Source organism: Struthio camelus, chromosome 5 (genome assembly GCF_040807025.1).
Source record: "Struthio camelus isolate bStrCam1 chromosome 5, bStrCam1.hap1, whole genome shotgun sequence".
NCBI lineage: Eukaryota > Metazoa > Chordata > Aves > Struthioniformes > Struthionidae > Struthio > Struthio camelus.
The window spans coordinates 77,629,019-77,646,141 of NC_090946.1; the positions used below are offsets into that span (position 1 = coordinate 77,629,019).

Consider the following 17,123-nt stretch of genomic DNA (forward strand, 5'->3'; position numbering starts at 1 on the left):
TCACGTGCGGCGGGCTCCTGCCCGCGGGGGCTCGGGCGGGGCGCGGGGGATGATGGCGGCGGCGGCGGCAGAAGCGGGAGAGGTGGAGGCGAGCGCGGGTCGTCAGCTGCCGCCGCACGCGGCCGCGGGCCCGGTGCTGCGCACGGTGGAGATGCACACGGGCGGCGAGCCGCTGCGCATCGTGCCGCAGCTGGAGGCGGGAGCGGCGGCGGCGGGGCTGTCGCTGCTGGCGCTGCGGCGGCACATGGCGGCCTCGCTGGACCACTTGCGGCGGGCGCTGATGCACGAGCCGCGGGGCCACGGCGGCATGTACGGCGCCGTGGTGGTGCGCGGCGAGGCGGCGGCGGGCGCCGACCTGGCGGCGCTCTTCCTCCACGGCGCCGGCTACAGCGCCATGTGCGGCCACGCCGTGCTGGCCCTCGGCCGCTTCGCCCTCGACTACGGGCTGGTGGCGGCGCCGCGCCGCCCGGAGACCGCCGTGCGCCTCCGCTGCCCCTGCGGGCCCGTCACCGCCTTCGTGCCCTGGGACGGGCGCCGCAGCGGCAACCCCGTCCGCTTCCACAGCGTGCCCGCCTTCGCCGCCGCCACCGGTGGGGCCCGGTCCGCCGCTTCTCGGGGAGTGCGGGGGGCCGGCGGCCGTTAGTGAGGTGGGGAAGGGGGCCCGGCGGCCGTTACTGGCCCGGGGACCGTTAGTGAGGTGGGGGAGGGGGCCCGGCTGCCGTTACTGAGGTGGGGGAGGGGTCCTGGCGGCCGTTACTGAGGTGAGGAGGGGATCCGGCAGCTGTTACCGGCCCGGTGGCAGTTACTGAGGTCAGGAGGGGTCCTGGCGGCCGTTACTGAGGTGAGGAGGGGATCCGGCAGCTGTTACCGGCCCGGTGGCAGTTACTGAGGTCAGGAGGGGTCCTGGCGGCCGTTACTGAGGTGAGGAGGGGCCCGGTGGCTGTTACCGAGGTGGGGAGGGGGTCATTGCTGAAGGGACGGTTGTCCTTGCCCTCGCAGCACCGGCAAATCCTTCCCTCAGTGGGGGCCTAGCAGGATTCTTCTGCGCCCCCCCACCCCCCACCCCGATCCACTAACCCCCAGAGGCTGGATCAGGAGGAAGGCGTTATATACCGCCTTTCGGCATCCGAACCCTCTGGTAGCTCCCTTTTCCCTGTGGTGGTGTGCCGCATGGTGGGGCGGGGGGTGGTGCAGCACTATTTCCGTGCTCAGCACCCATGAGCCCGCTGCTCAGCAGGGTTTCCCCACCTCATCGCCCTCCCTTCCTCTGCTCAGACTTGGCCATCGATGTCCCTGGTCGTGGGAAGGTGGTGGTTGACATCGGTTATGGCGGCACTTTCTATGCGTTTCTCAGTGCTGAGCAGCTGGGCCTAGACGTTTGCTCGTCTAAAACCAGAGACCTCGTTGACGCAGCGAGTGCGGTGACAGAAGCGGTGAAGAAACAGGTATGACACAGCACTATGGTACCTGCGCAGTGTCCCATTACACGGTACTGCAGTTACCCCATCAGGGTAACTACCTACTGCAGAGCTAGGCCTTTAGGCACTCAGTTCTACCTGTGGGAGGGTAAGGAGTAGAGCAGAGCCGGCACTTATGCATTTCTGGCATTTTTTTCTGTCCAGCCACATTACGTTGCCATCGAGAGCCAGAGGTGGAAGGGCAGGGGGTTTCTAATAGGAGGTCTGGCCACAGGTACAACAGTCCTTTCCAGAGGAAAGATGCTGTGAAATAATCTGCCTTTGCCACTTGATCTTGTACATTTGTGATGCAAAAGCACGGTCCTGTGTTTCACTGATATGCAGAGCAACGTGCAGCCCATCTGAATGTGGCCTGTGTGCATGTTTTTGTGACCGAGGACCTGTCCTCAGGAGCCCTCTGGCCTTCCAGTCCCATGTTGAATTTTACAGTTTCTCTCCAGCCTCACAAGAACAAGAGAGAGAGAACTTGCTTTCCTGCTGTTGTCTTGCCTCTGTTACTTGAGGAGCAAAGTTAGAAGTGCAGTAGTGTGGCCTTGTCTGTATTCCTGTAACATCTTGAAGAAGCTATCGTGGCTGTTCCTGCTGATTGCCTGACTGTTATGTGTGTTCAGAAACCAGTTTATTTTGTTCTCAGTTCAAGCCTCATCATCCTGAAAGTGAAGACCTGGCTTTCCTCTATGGCACCATACTAACGGATGGGAAAGATGCCTTTAGCGAGGAACCCACCACCAACATCTGTGTGTTTGCAGATGAACAGGTACAGAAATGAGCTGCTGTCAGACACACAGGGGACTACCTTTCCCTTCTTTTTATGTCCTCTGCACACACGAATGACAGTTCTGTTTCTTCTTGTTTTGGGCAGAACCCTTCTGCTGCAGTGATTGTTGTCTCTGAAGATCTGAATGTCACTTAACAGATGTGATTTTAGTTCCTAATGACAGAAATACCTCCATGCATCTTAGATGGTGGCATTTTATAAAGACTTATGCCCCATAGGTAGGAATCTCCTGGGGACAAGGGTCTGAGACATGGGATACCAACAGACACACAGTAGATTTTCTTAAAGTTCTGATCTAGGAAATGTCTAGTGAGGATACAAGCATAAACAGAGCAAGAGAGAAGAAAAGGGAATAAACTTTTATCTCTGTTTGCAGTGGGTAAGGTGGAACCACATAATGGCAAGGGAAGTTTTGATCGCACTTCTCAGCAGTGATGAGTGTGGAGCATTGGAACAGATCACCTCGGGAGTTATCAACACTGTATTTTTGGAGATTTTAAAAAACAGGCTGGCCAGCAGCTCTCATAATTAGCATAAGGAGAACTGATCCTACCTTGACACATAAGAATGCAGAAAGTGGCCTGTGTCTCTTTCAGTCCTTTTACTGTGACACTGGGAAGCTTTAAAGCACTGCCTAAATATCCATCAGTATTTTTCAGGTCCCTCATAGCTGGCCGAAGCTGGTCATAATCTCACAACACCCCAAACCTGCTTCGTTTGTCTTTTCATTCCTGATGTCTTCTGATTCTGTGCAAACCATTGGGCTAGAGGCATTTTCCCCAAAGTGCAATAAAAAGGTGGCGGAGAGAATTAAGGGCAGCAATATTCTTTTCTACCAAAAAGCAAAAATACTAGAGTTGGTTTATGTTGTCTTCCGAATGTAGGTCGACCGAAGTCCAACAGGTTCAGGTGTGACAGCTCGCATTGCCTTGCAGTACCATAAGGGACTCATCCAGCTGAATCAGACCAGAACCTTTAGGAGCAGTACCACGGGGTCCTTGTTCACTGGAAAGGCAGTGAAGGCAAGTTGTTTGTGCTGTCTTGAGGACTGGCTGGAAAACTGCTTGATACCTTGACTTGATGGAGGCATTGAAAAGCCTTTGTATGCCTAGGAAAGGGCTTGTGGAAAGAAGGAGAGGCCTGGGGGTCTTGCCTTCCCACAAGCCTCAGGCTTCAGGAATTCTCATTAAAAGCAAGCAAGGGGATGGTGAGGCCATGTTCTACTGCATGCCTTCGCTGCAAATCCTCTCTTGGCCATCAAGAAACGACTGAAGTGAGAAATATCTCCGATGCTGATGTAGATAAATTGGTCTGGCCTGCTCTCTGTTGCAGGTGAGGCTGGATTCTTGTGGGCTAAAGCCCACTTTTCCTTGGTCAAGAGCTGAGCACCTGCTGGTTGGATGTGCAAGCTGGGCTGTGCGTCAGGATATTCAGGCCCAGCCTTGTCCCCTTTGGATCTGACAGCAGACAGGCCTGAAGGCTCGGACGTGGGCTGGGTTGCTCTAGGTCACTGGGTGCAGGCAGCCACCGTGGCAGCCTTTGTTGGCCTCCTTGGAGGCAAACCCATGCTGTGGCAGTGAGAGCAGGAGAACTTCCTGTCACCTCTGTCCTGATCCTAATCTCTCTGCAGGAAGCCAGGTTTGGGGACTACGATGCCGTTGTAGTGGAAGTCTCCGGAGAAGCCTTTTACACTGGTACAGCCACCTTCACTGTCGAAGAGGAGGACCAGCTGAAATATGGGTTTTTCTTCAAGTGACCTGAACCAGTGGCAAATTCTCACAGATGATGCTGCACTTTTACTCACGCATTTCTGTAGGTCCTGCTTCTTCACACAGCTCATTGTTCTTGTTGCTCTGAATTATTGCAGCCTTTGGTGGTGTGACAGCATTTACAGTGTTTCAAGATGACAGGCCATGTTCCTCTGTTGTGATTGGCATATTTGAGTGCAAGTCCAGGGCTGCTCTGAGATGCCATATCCTTTCCTTTAATAATTACTCACAGAAGATGGAGATGAGCTTGGAGAACTGTCTTCAATATCTGTGCCTTCTTTAAAAATACCTGTGAATTATTAATTTCTAAATCAGATTCCTATTAAATGCCAGCTGAAAATACTGCCTTTCATTCCTATACCTCTTTTCCAGGACTGGTGCTGAGTGTGTCCCTGCTGCTGTTTTGGGTTGCCTGCTCCTCAGTCCCCCACGCTAGGGCGGTGGCGGTGCTGCTCTGTGATGCCCCAGCTTCCCAGGTCTGCTACTGCTCAGGCCTGTCCAGAAATTCCAAGTGCACTCACTTCATCCCTGCCAGAGCCTGTGTGTGTCCCAGTGCTGCGTACAGGTGTTTGGTCAATAATTCATAGTATACAGTCCCTTCTGCTTGTTAATGTTACACTGATTCCCTAAACCTTCCTTCCTTGTCTTGCTTATCTTGGGCCATTGGCTGCAATGCCATGTGGTTAACTTTCAACAGGAGTTGGATTCGAAGGTTTAAGCCTTTACGGCCTTTGATTGCAAAATTATTTACTTAGGATTTTGTCTCAGCCAGGGGGCAATTGCAGAGCAGAGGGTAATCAATGCTTGCTTTGTCAGAGTCCATCGAGGGAAGGCTGCCAGCAAAAAACGAACCGAACCAAACCAAACCAAACCCTGGACTGTGGGCAGACTTTCACAGCCGCAGAAGCAGAGAGCTTCAGGCCATTTGGGGGTCTGTAGCCTTCACTGTGTCACTGGACAAAATGGTGTTTGTTCATTAAAGATGCTCCTGGGAACTAACTCAATAAAAATTTCTGAAAATGAGAACGATCATCTCCCAATAGTTTATGCAGCAGAATGAGGTCCTGGAGAGCTTGGAAAAAGTGAAGATAAAAAAGCCTGAGAGGAATTTCTTCTGTCAGGGTCAAATTGAAAATTACAACTCCTGACAGGAAAGAAACAAAAATCCTGAAGTTCAGAGAGCAGCTGCATTGCCAGCGTACATTTTTAGCCTGGCTTCCAGGACATTTGCCCCTAGCTTTGCCACTGATTTCCTCTAACAGCCTGGCTAAATCCCATACAGCCTCTGGTCCATGTGCAACAGAAGAGAGAAATGCATCCTCTGCGCTTACAGGAGCAAATTCACCTGTGTATTTCTAGCCAAGCAGTTTCTGGTTAAGTGCTGAGCTATGGGTTCTGGTTCCCCTGGGTCAGCTGCTCTGCCCTTTAGCCTGCGACCAGCACCCAGGAGTTTGTCTTGGCTCATCTCACAGGAAGTTCAACAGCACGTGCTTGGATTGTGGAGCTGCTACCATAAGGCATGCGGACAGGAGCATCTCCCTTTGCTCCCTGTAGAAAAGCAGTTTAAAAGCAGTGCATCTCTCCTGTGATCCGATTCCCCCAGCCTGTGCTCCAAGGGGAGAACTGGAGCAAAAAGGTGTCATGTTGGAGTTGCAAGGTATTGCAGGCAGGGAGGTGCAAGAACTGCAGAAGCTCTCTAGGCTCGGAGAAAATAGATTGGATTCTAGTTAAAATTGGATTGACTTCACTATCCCAGAGCCTAGAGAAAGGAAAAGCCGATCCTATTATGATGACCTCCCAGACAAGCCTTGTGTTCCTGTTAGCTCTTTACCTCCTAGCTCCACAGTTCTGCTCTGGCATCCGCTTAACAGCGTGTTTCTTTTGCCTCCGCCTTTTGAAACCAAGTAGTATCTGGCGTGATCACACTACCTAATTGCAAGAGACTTGCCTGTGACGCTGCCTTTCTAAGTCTCTGTTGGTGTTCTGAGGGATTCATTTCACTGTGCCACAGACCAGGATCAGGAACAGGCACCCTCTCTTTGGGCCTGATTTTGTCTCTTTGCTTCAGAGGCTCTTGTGACAGCTGTCACCTCTGTGTGCTCTCTGGGCAGTGCCTCCCAGTCCCGTGACAGTGCCTCCCAGGTGGGTAGAGCTGCCCATAATGTTCCCCCGCTGCCACCTTCTTTGACATGAGTCTCTTCCCTTTTGAAGTCTGCCTGCTCTACCTTAACCCCTGCAATATCAAATTATCTCCCCAGTCTTTCACCCAAGGAAGAGGAAAGGAGGCATTGACTCAGCTTTGAAAACCATTGTTTCCCTAAATTCACCATCTTCCAAAAAAGTGAGGAGAACAGGGGCAGAGCCTGAGATAAATAGTAACCAGGGAGGCAGATGGCTAAGAAGTTATCTCCCATGCTTTGAATAACTTCTCCTGGTGGGTCTCCAAGGGGTGTAGTCCCCTCTGCAGGCCCAGGGGACGTGATGCCAGCTAGCTCATCCCACTGGAGCCCTCAGCAAAGCAAAGTGGTTATTAATCTCCCGCTGCTCCCGCCTCTTTGGGCCTACGTTTGTCTCTGTACATGGGGAAGAGGGATCACGGGTTTGGGGATTATGCGAAAAAAAGGACAGGGTGTGGAAAACCATCCCTGTGCCGAGTGGTAGCAAGGTCAAATGGCTCCAACGAAGTGGCTGGGGTGGGAGGACGGGGTCCAGCTCCCTGTTCTGCCATGTGGGGCTGTGGGACTTGTCTGGCTGTGGGGGGGGGGGGGGTCAGCCCCTGTCCCGTGTGGGGTGGCAGGTCCCGTCCTGCCTGTTGGGGAGGGAGGGGGGTGGTCCCTGCCCCGTGTGGGGTGGTGGGTCCTGTCCTGGCTGTGGGTGAGTCCCAGCTGTGGGGAGGTCGGTCCCTGCCCCATGCGGGGCTGCGGGACCATCCCTGCTGCGTGGGGGGGGGGGGGGTGTCAGTCCCTATGCAAGACGGGGGGTCCCGTCTTGGCTGGGGGGGGGGGGGGGCTGGCCTTGTGCCCTGTGGGGTGGTGGGTCCTGTCCTGGCTGTGGGGGAGGTTCTGGCTGTGTGTGTGTGGGGGGGGGGGATCAGTCCCTGCCCCTTGTGGGGTGGTGGGTCCTGTCCTGCTGTGTGTGGGGTCCCAGCTGTGTGTGGGGGGGGGATCCCAGCTGTGTGTGGGGGGGGGGTGGTCTCTGCCTGGTGTGGGGGCGGCAGGTCCCGTCCTGGTGTGGGAGGGTCCCGGCTGTGGGGGGGGGGTTGGTCCCTGCCCCACCTGGGGCTGCAGGACCATCCCAGCTGTGGGGGGGGGGGGGGGTGTCAGTCCTGTCCGTGCTGTGGGGAGGTCCCTGCCCCACGTGGGGCCGCGGGTCCCATCCTGGCTGTGGGGGGGGGGTCTCACCTGTGGGGGAAGGGGGTCGGTCCCTGCCCCGTGTGGGGCAGAGGGTTCCATCCCGGCTGTGGGGAGGTCCTGGCTGTGTGTGGCCGGGGGGGGGGGGGTCGGTCCCTGTCCCGTGTGGGGTGAGGGGTCTCGTCCCGGCTGTGGGGGGGTCCCGGCTGTGGGGGGGGGGATCAGTCCGTGCCCCGCGTGGGGCCGCGGGTCCCATCCCGGCTGTGGGGGGGGGTCAGTCCGTGCCCCGCGTGGGGCCGCGGGTCCCATCCCGGCTGTGGGGGGGGGGGTCAGTCCGTGCCCCGCGTGGGGCCGCGGGTCCCATCCCGGCTGTGGGGGGGGGGTCAGTCCGTGCCCCGCGTGGGGCCGCGGGTCCCGTCCCGGCTGTGGGGGGGGTCAGTCCGTGCCCCGCGTGGGGCCGCGGGTCCCATCCCGGCTGTGGGGGGCGGCGGGTCCCGCCCCGCTGCCGGCTCTGTGGGCGCCCCGGCGGCGGCGGCGGCTGGCGCAGCGGCGGGCCGGGCCCGGTTCCCCGGGCAACGGGGGCCGGGCGACGTCAGCGGCTGGCGGGGCCCCCGCGGCGGCGGCGGCGGCGGGCGGGCGGGCAGCGCCGCCTCTGCGGCCCCGGCCCCGGCCCCGGCTGGGCGGCGGCCGCGGGGCGGCGGGACATGCCGGCTGCGCATGGAGCCCGCCGCGGCCTGGAGCAACCTCTCCCGCGGCGGGGGCAATGAGACGGCGGCGGCGGCGGGGTGGTCGGCGGCGGCGCTGGCCTCGCAGGCGCTGGCGCTGCTGCTCATCTTCGCCCTGTCGGCGCTGGGCAACGGGGCGGTGGTGCTGGTCATCGCCCGGCACCGGCAGCTCCGCACGGTCACCAACGCCTTCGTGCTGTCGCTGTCGCTGTCGGAGCTGCTGGGCGCCCTGCTCTGCTTGCCGCTGGCCTTCCTCAGCCTCTTGAGCCGCCCGCCCGGCGCCTGGCTCTTCGGGCAGCGCCTGTGCCTGGCCAGCGCCGCCCTGCACGCCGGGCTGGGCATCGCCGCCACCCTCACCATGGCCCTGCTCTCCTTCGACCGCTACTGCGCCATCGTCCGCCAGCCCCGCCACAAGATGGGCCGCCGCCGCGCCGCCCAACTCTTGGCCGCCGTCTGGCTGGCGGCCCTGGCCCTCGCCGGGCCCTGGTACGGCCTGGCGGGCGAGGGGCGGCGGGAGGCTCGGCCCGGCGCCTACCGCTGCGTCTACGTGCTGCCCTGGGGTTCGTCCCGCTTGGGGCCGCCCTACGGCGCCGCCCTCATCGTGCTCTGCTACCTGCTGCCCTTCGCCCTCATGTGCTTCTGCCACTACAACATCTGCCGGGCCGTGCGGCTGGCGGAGAGCCGCGTGCGGCCCCTCACCACCTACGGGCACCTGCTGCGGGCCTACGGCGAGATGCGCACGGCCACCACCGTCCTCATCATGATCGTCTCCATCATCTGCTGCTGGGGACCCTACTGCGTGCTGGGGCTGGCCGCCGCCGCCGGCCGCCTGCCCTTCTCGCCCACCATGGACGCCGTGGCCAGTGGGATGGCCTGGGCCAACGGCGCCATCAACCCCCTCATCTACGCCGCCCGCAACCCCAACATCTCCGTGCTGCTGCGGCGCAGCCGCGAGGGCGGCTACAGGACTAGGAACAACGTGGCCGCCTACCTCTCGGCCCCGGGCCGCCGGCCGGAGCCCCGGGGCAGGGCCGAGCGCGTCCGGGAGCGTTACGTCAACCGGCCCGGCGGTCCCCCGGCCAGCGCCCCGTCCTCCTCCAGCCCGGCCAGTGGGGCAGAGGTGGCCATGTGGGCCTGCAAGAACCCGGCCGTCCTCTTCTGCCGGGACGGGCAGCCCGACACCATCTCGGAGGCCACCTTGCAGGCCAAAGCGGACACGGTCGACACCAGCCTCTGAAGGGATCGGGGTGCCCGGACGCAAAGAGGGGTTTAGCCACGGGGTCATCTCCCTGAGGAAATACCTGGCATTTGGAGCTGTTTGCAGCCAGGTGAGCCAGGAAATCGGAGAGACGGGACTTTGGGGGGGCCACAGTGTGGTACATATATATTTTTTCCACCATGTGAGCCCTGGTTTGGTGAGCGGGTCTGCACGTGGCGAGGAGGGGGGTCCGTGGGGAAGGGGACTACCCCCTTGCGTTTCCACGTGTCGGACACCCTGGCGGTAGCAGCCGAACGGAGCCAGCGCGAGAGTCAGCCTGCAAGAACGAAGCAGCCATTGCTGCGGTTCTGCGGAAAGCGCCCGAGCGAGGCTGAGCGACAGACGCACGAATACAGCACGAGCCGACTGACTGTTGTGAGCTGTTTGCTAAGTGCCAAAACAGCAGCGCCAGTGGGAGCTGAACGCTGACAGCCGAAAGACACTCAGAAAAACACCGCACTGTGAAACCTGCATCGTGGCAGGAAAATGTTGCTTTAACCCGTCGGAGGTGGAAGTGAAGAAAGTCACAGCCTGTAGGACAGAATAAACGAGTGATGTTAGGATTCTTTTTTTTTAAAAACGGGAAGATATAACAAAACAGCAATTACTGTGACAGATGTCTACCGACAAGGAAAAAGGATGCTACTGGGAGGGAGGGAAAGGAAGATGAAACTTCAGTTGTCAGAATTTCAGCAGCCTTTTCTTTTTTTCCTTTTTTTCCAGGTGCTTTCAGCTTAAAAATACTAAGAATGTGAGAAGTAAGAGCTCTTCAGACCGAACTGAGGAAAAGGGTGAGGGTGTGGACTGTGGTATCGCTGGGTCCGTGCGCAAGGTGTGCGTTTTCTGTTTGAGGTCGTCTCACATCTCTAACAACGGTCTAGCCGTATTTAGAGGAGCCGTGCGAGAGAGGGAAGTATGTGGAAGGAGAGGCAGAGCAATAGCGTGTGTTCTTTGTGTGCTTCAGCGTGCAGAAGCGTGTATATGCACCAAACCGGTATTACTGGCTTGATGGCAGCCATCTGTTACTAGAATGTGATGTTTAAAAACCAGCTCTGTTTGCCACTGAAAAATGAAAACGCTACCCTACAGTTAGAGAGAGTGCTGTTGCCCAGCATAAATTCATATGAATTTATTGATATAAATTTTTGCCCACAGGCTCAGGGGCCTAAAGCCTTAAATTAGTATTTTGAATCAGATATTAAGATTGAGCCTTCCTTTATCGTCACTAGACTTAAATGAGAAAGAAAGGCAGTGTTTTTCTTGTGCAATATTTAAACATGCAGTGTTACTGTGTTACCCGTTTTTTTCAGCTGTTGGTGACTCAAGTGAATATACTATCATTATTTTGTAAGTGAGACAAGAAATAAATTATCTTTTATGCAGAAGATTAAAGTGTCTCAGCCTGGCATAATTCTTAGCCTTGAAAGGGAAACTTCTGAAAAAAAAAAAGCCAGATGACTGATAATAGAGAGAGAGCTAATAGTTTGTGAAATTGTAATGCAATTACTTTTCATGCTGTAATCATTGCTGTAATTTTCGTCTGTCATGCTCCTGAAGTCCATAAGGAAAAGATTTGACTCTTTGCTCCTTCTCAGCTGTGACATTTTCCCATGCAAATCTTGGAGTCTGCTAATCAAGCAGTGTATTTTTGGTACAGTTTCAGATAGGAACGGGACTGAGATCGCCACCTCTTTTCACAAAAGCTGTGTGACAGCAAGTGAATGCTAGTGACTTATTAGAAGGGCAGCACGGGACTTGCTTGAGTTTCACTTTCTCTGGACTGCCCTGTCTGTTTGCAGCAAGGTACACCAAACCCAAAGCAAAAGAGAAGATTATGAGGATGTATGGATTGGCTTTAACTCTTAGCTAGATAGTTGGCAGGTGGTACCAAAGAGCCTGCTGTGGGCTGTTGCCATGCAGAACTCACTGCATTTTGAACAGCCTCAAGAGCCTTTGCCTGAGTTCTGCTAGTTTTTTACTCCTATATTATCTATAGAAAACTTAAACTATGATCCGGGAGATAGCAAGGAAAATCCATGGGGATTCTCTATTCCCAGAAGGGACATTGCTCAATGAGTTGTAGCTATGGTCCTTAGTGTAAGCTCCTGTGCTCTGTAATGCCATGGGGAGAGCAGACACAAGGCAAACTCTCCAAGCCCGTTAGTCATCGCTTTATGTCTGTTTAGTATAGACAGCAGACTACTTTTGTTTCTGTATTACCTGCACAGCAGCACCCTAACTCCTATTCTTTGGTCACAGTACTACTGTCATGTTCAGCATGTATGCTTGAGGTGATACGAAGTCTGTGCTGCATGATAAGAGATGTTCCTTTTAGCAACCTGGCCCCTTTGGAGCTCTACAGCAGAGCCTGTGCTTTCACCCGGAAGTGATCATTTAGAGCCTTCCTGTCTTCAGCACCACACAGACTTAAAGGGTTTTTTGCACCTTTTGCATGCAAAATGGAACACTCTTGGTAAGAGCAGACAAACTAAGAGATAGATCTTGGGCTAAGAAAAAAGGAAGATGAAGGTCCAGCACTGCTGTGCATGGCTCTTGGGCTGTCCAGCTGCTCCAGCCCTTCTCTTTGGCTGCAGCAAGTCATTGTGAAAGCTAAGGCAGCAGAACATCAAGCTTATGAAAAATGGAGCAAGCAGAGGTGTTTCTCTGTGGTTCAGTTCCCTGACCCAGCCCACCCGTGGGGGCAGGGACATGCCAGTGCTAGTGGAAGGAGGGAAGCAGGAGCACGGAGCCAGGCGTGGGTGCAGTGAGGAGGACACTGGTCCCTTCGACTCTATGTCATGTTGTGGTCTCCAGTGCCCATCAGCTCAGGAACAACGAGGATACCCACAAGCAGCTGAGCTGAGTGGTGAAGTGCTTGGCTAGTCCAGGGCTCATGGGAGGCGCCTTCCCTAGGAGGAGGTGGGAAGACCGGGCTGCTCCACCTAACCTCAGACTCGGCACCACAGCATTTCCCTCCGAGGAGATGGCTTCACCACTGAGCTAAAGCTGGGTGGAGGTAGGAGGTTGGAGAAGTACCTGGTCACTCTCCTTGCCGTGCACAGGGTGAGCTTCATCCCTCCTCAGAGGAAGCGGAGGTGCTGGGGTCTCACTCCATGTGTACCATGGAAGGGGGCCAGGACTGGGGCAGCCGTACAGTGTCACGGGAACTGCACCAGGAGTGAACTAACACACCTGGCTGTGGCTTTCGGGGAAGACAGTAGTGAAACTGGAACAGCACAGATTTCAACTTATTTTTAACAAGCCCCAGCCAATGTCTGTACATGACAGTATGTGCGGAGCTGAATGCGGGCAGCTGACTGTGTCATAACAGCCATCACAAATTATCCCTTTTCTGTGAAATCCTAACTTGTTGTGTAGTGAGGGAAGAGTCTTGACCAGATCCTTTCTGAAGTGGACCTGCTGCTCCAACAGAAAGTCAACTTGTATTTTAAGGCTCTGCCTGTCCTATACCCTTAGCGTGATCAGTGCTAATCAGCAGTTCAGGTACACAAGTCTACAGCAACATTTTTTAAAGTTTGCTTTAAGAAAAATGCAACCGAAGTGTGAAGTGTCTTAAATAAACCACAAGCAACAGAGAGAGAGAGTGTGAGAGACAAAGGGAGACAAACATACATGCACGGGTGCCCAAGGTTGCAGGCTGCTTGCCAAATAGGACTTCAAAAGCTGCTGTCACCCAGCTCTGCTGGAGGTCCCTAGTGCTCGCCAACAGCCCATGGAGAAGGTCTCAGACGTGCTAATGAGGGGCCAATATCTGGTCTGCCCTCAGACCCAACACAGGGTGATTTGCACCCAGAAGGCAGCAAGATGCTGAGGCCTTAGACTTTGCAAAATTAGCCTTGAGGATCGAGGATCTAACCCTCCAGCAATGGCTCTTCAGCGTTTCATTTCTTCTTCCCCCATTGAGATGAGTCTGGATGCGAGATAAGCCATAGTCTCCTTTGCACAAGGGCTCTGCGAAGGAAGCTGGGACACTTTTTAATGTCCCAATTCAAAAATCACATGGATAATTTGGTGCAGGATACTGGGTGCAATAGAGAGAGCAGTTCACGTGACTTGACCATTTCAGCCCTGAATACCAGTGACAATATTAGTAAAGTCACTGCTAAAAATGGGACCTAGGCTCTTTAGTCACTCATCTTCTTTCCAGCACACTTACCCTCTATTTAAGGAGTACCGTATCGTTTGGCAATGCTATGCATGCCACTGGTATAACTAATGTGTTATATCTTAGAAGGGAAACGGTAAGTCTTTAGGAATGAAAAGCGTTTTAAAAGGTACTGTTCAGATGGGAATCAATGGTAGTTTTGCCATTGACTTAATCATCAGCTTCATTCAAGTCATTACTTTCCCCTCCCTTCCTAATCCCCAGATGAAGTCTCAGTTCAGAGGAAATGCTTTGTGTATAACTTATGAACTGCAAACAATTAGCGGTTTATAAGTGACAGCCTGATGGGCTATAATAGCTGATGATAATCATCAGAACTAAAATAGTTCACATGAATGAAAGCCAACATCCCCTCTTCCCTTTCAGTGCTAATGATAGTTTGTGTATGCTGGTAGATGCCAGCAGAGATCTGAGCAGCCAGCGCAGCCTTTCCTCTGATGACGAGAGGAAAAGCTAACTTCTGTTTGCAGTACGATAAGCTCAACCATTCTGCCTTCAGGACTGCCATGTCCGAAATGAAAATGTTTGGAGCAAGGCTTGTGACAAATGCAGTGCAAGGCCTGAGTGTACCTTTCCGAAAGCCGTGCCCAAAGACGGATTAAACAGTAATCGCTAAACTAAGTGCATACTGACCTTTGGTTTGTTGTACAGGAGGAAGGATAAAACGATCCCAAGACCCGCGGGAGGAACCACCGGTGATGGGCTGCAGCCTTGTGTGAGACCTAGCCCAGGCAGCTAAGTTGCTCTGCCATGGATCTCACCAAAATCGGTGCGGTGAATCCCAGCTGCATCCCTGGGGTACATGTGGGAGGAGCAGGCACCATCCGTACCATGGCCAACCCTCTGGCTGTACCCAGTGCTCTTTGCAAAGGAGGAGTTGCTAATGCCATATCTCTTGTAGCATGTTACCTGAGACCTGAAGCATTTAAATTTGCCCCAGGTGAAATATTTGGGGAACAGTGCTCTCTGTTTCTAGATTTTTTTCAAGCCACATCGTGCAGGAACACACCACTATGGGAAGCAGGAGGAGTAGTGACACAAAGAGATGGACTGTAAATCTTTCTCTCAGGCACAAACAAAGTGGAAAGGAGCACTGACCCCAGGGCACCGCACACTCAGGGCCCACATTAGTCGACTTGGGCAGTGGTGGCCACTCTGCTCAGCTGAGGTGACCCCATGAGACTGTGGCCAAAGCCAACGGAGACCTGGCAACGGGTGCTCAAAGGCAAAGGGGATACCAGCCCTGAGCAACGTGCTCCAGGCAAGTGTGTCGGATGCTGCTCTGGATTCAAGACCACAGTAAAAGGCCATTTGCAAAGTCTCCTCCTCACCAGGCAGTAGTGCCAGAAGGCAGACACATGGTGACCCCTCTCCAGCATTTTGGTCCCGCAGAGGCTGCAGCACCTTCATGGGCTGCAGTTCTCAGCAGGACCCCCACTAGCATCATATTACCATCCTGGGCTCTGCTTCCCACACTAAGTCTGGCTCAAAGATGGGGTTTTGGCTAGGCCCAGGCTCTTCTGGTGCAATCTGAAACATCCACAATTGAAGAACAGTCTGTGCATTTCCTACAGACCTCATTGCACTAATCTTTCGCCCGAGCCGGAGGGTCAGGCTGTGACTTGCTGCTTGGGCAGTGATCAAGCCCTGAAGCCTTGCTCAGGATGTTTGTGCTGTGCAAAGCAGTACAAAAACATGCCTGCAGGCTTCGGGGGTTATTGTGAAAGATGAGCTGGCTCCAGCTGTAATTCGGCACAGGAAGTACGTTCCCTCTGAGAGGAGCCATTTATTATATGCTATTCTTGTCATGTTGGCACTGAGCTCCTCCAGGCTCGGTTGGTTTAGGAAAGGCAGACGTTGACAGAAGCCCACAAAACAACGTGGGGAGCAATTTCCAAATGCCCGGCATCCCTAATTTTATGCATCCACTGTCCTTGCCTTTATGTCCTATTTTCAACCTTATCTCCCTGCCTCACTCACTACCCAGCCTCCCAGACTCCTCCATAAATGAGAGGGGCTGAAAAACAGCTCTTTCAGCCTGAAACTTCCACCAAAATTTTTCTTCCTAATCCAAAGCTAAAGTCAACAAGAATGGGCTATTCCCAGCCTCAAACACACACAGCACAACGCCAGGGTGGCAGGACCTTGCAAGTAACGCCAGTCCCCAGGACGGCTTGGGATGCCCAGCAACGTTTGGCTGCATGGGGGTGACGGGGAGGTGCTTAGCGATCCCCTGCCCTGCTGGATGAGGGTCTGTGCATCATGCTGCAGGTCGGCCCCGTGGACCGGCTTGAGAGCTGCTGCCAAAATGCGCCACCGGGGAGCTCAGCCGAGTCGGTTGCTGAGCACTCCCACCACCTCCCCAGAGCGAGGACCTTCCTCACGAGCCGGTTGGTCTTCCATTTCCAACCTGTGGTGCCAGCGGCTCGCTGTGCCCCTGCCAAGCAGGAAAAGCAGAGCCGGTGAGCTCGTGGACTACGTTATAACGAAGTGTGACTTCAGGGAGGTCGTTTTTGAAGACGACACTCCTAAACTCACTGGTTGGAGACCGGAGGTGAAAGTCCTCAGCACTGCCCTTGGGCATCAGAGGAGCCTTCTTGCTGAGCAAGGGCCTCTCCACAGAGCTGAAGCAAGGCTTGTTTCAGGCAATGGGAATCTCCACCTGTTTCGGCCATAAATACTGACGTACAGGCTTAACTACTTAGCTTTATGCTTAGGAGTGGTTTACCAGAGGGAGTCACTGAAGCGTGCAGCTTCGGAGCATATGGAAACCGTTCCCGGATGCTGGCTCTGGACGGCAGCTGGACTGGCTCCTAAGGGGGTCAGCAGTAAGGCGGGCAGCTAGCACAGCCGGCACGGCGCCAGGCGCCCGCGCTCCCCCAGCACCTCTCGGCGGAGAGTGCCAGCAGCGCCAGGTCATGCCCCAGGCTCATCTCCCCGCGGAGGCGGTGGGGACCAGCCCGCCAGCTGCCCCTGCCTCTTGGTGGATGGAGAGTGGCGAGCAGATGATTCCTGCAGATTAAAAAGCCTGGGAGTCATAGACATGGACAAAAGCAGCGAGATGAATTTGTCTTAAATCATTCACCCAGCAATTCCCTCACAACCACGTAAATGCAATTTACTTAGCCGACCTAGCAGCGTACTCTGAGCTAGTCTCAGCATCAGGGAAAAAAAAAATGCTCTGAGTAACAAGTTCACTTATTTCCCCAGCGCGATGTAACGTGCCGAGGCATTTGCGCGCCTCGCCGCACGATGCCTGTGGCTGCTGTGCTTAGTCTGGTGCATTTTACAGAACATTTGGTAATGTATTGCCCCTGAGGTCACGTCAAGTTTTGAAGAAGGCATCTGAGCTGTGGATCCTTTCCAGCGCACATGACTCCCACGGCAATCTCCCCTTCTAATAAACTGGACAGATTCACTGGGGAAAGCGTGTCTTGGCTGACTGCTTTGCACTTCCGTTTCAGAGTAAAAGGGTCCGAAGCAGATGCTGGGAGCTGAGCGAAGTGCGTGGCCGGGGTTATTCATCTCTCCCTCTGCTCACGGCATGTTCTGCATAAAGTTTGACAGTTCAGTGTCCTG

General features: G+C 54.9%; 2 protein-coding genes across 10 annotated transcripts; both read left to right on the forward strand.

The window, feature by feature from the left end:
* The first annotated feature begins 2 nt into the window (after positions 1-2).
* On the forward strand, positions 3-5,051 carry L3HYPDH (trans-L-3-hydroxyproline dehydratase). Of its 9 annotated transcripts, none has more exons than XR_011141713.1 (7): positions 30-590; positions 1,276-1,445; positions 2,113-2,235; positions 3,141-3,278; positions 3,887-4,068; positions 4,398-4,590; positions 4,842-5,051. XR_011141713.1 is itself a non-coding variant. In XM_068947396.1 (6 exons), exons 1-6 carry the CDS (start codon positions 50-52, stop codon positions 4,010-4,012), a joined length of 1,017 nt encoding a protein of 338 aa, XP_068803497.1. In that variant the 5' UTR covers positions 23-49; the 3' UTR covers positions 4,013-4,367. The 9 variants fall into 9 exon arrangements, 3 of the variants coding, with proteins under 3 accessions (XP_068803496.1, XP_068803497.1, XP_068803495.1); XR_011141714.1 differs by having other exon boundaries at positions 4,398-4,501; XR_011141716.1 differs by having other exon boundaries at positions 33-309; positions 391-590; positions 4,398-5,051.
* Positions 5,052-8,076: 3,025 nt separating this feature from the next.
* GPR135 (G protein-coupled receptor 135) lies at positions 8,077-10,750 on the forward strand. The gene is made up of 2 exons (XM_068947397.1): positions 8,077-9,428; positions 10,082-10,750. The coding sequence occupies exon 1, from the start codon at positions 8,093-8,095 to the stop codon at positions 9,335-9,337; it is 1,245 nt and encodes a 414-aa protein (XP_068803498.1). The 5' UTR covers positions 8,077-8,092; the 3' UTR covers positions 9,338-9,428; positions 10,082-10,750.
* The last annotated feature ends 6,373 nt before the right edge of the window (positions 10,751-17,123 follow it).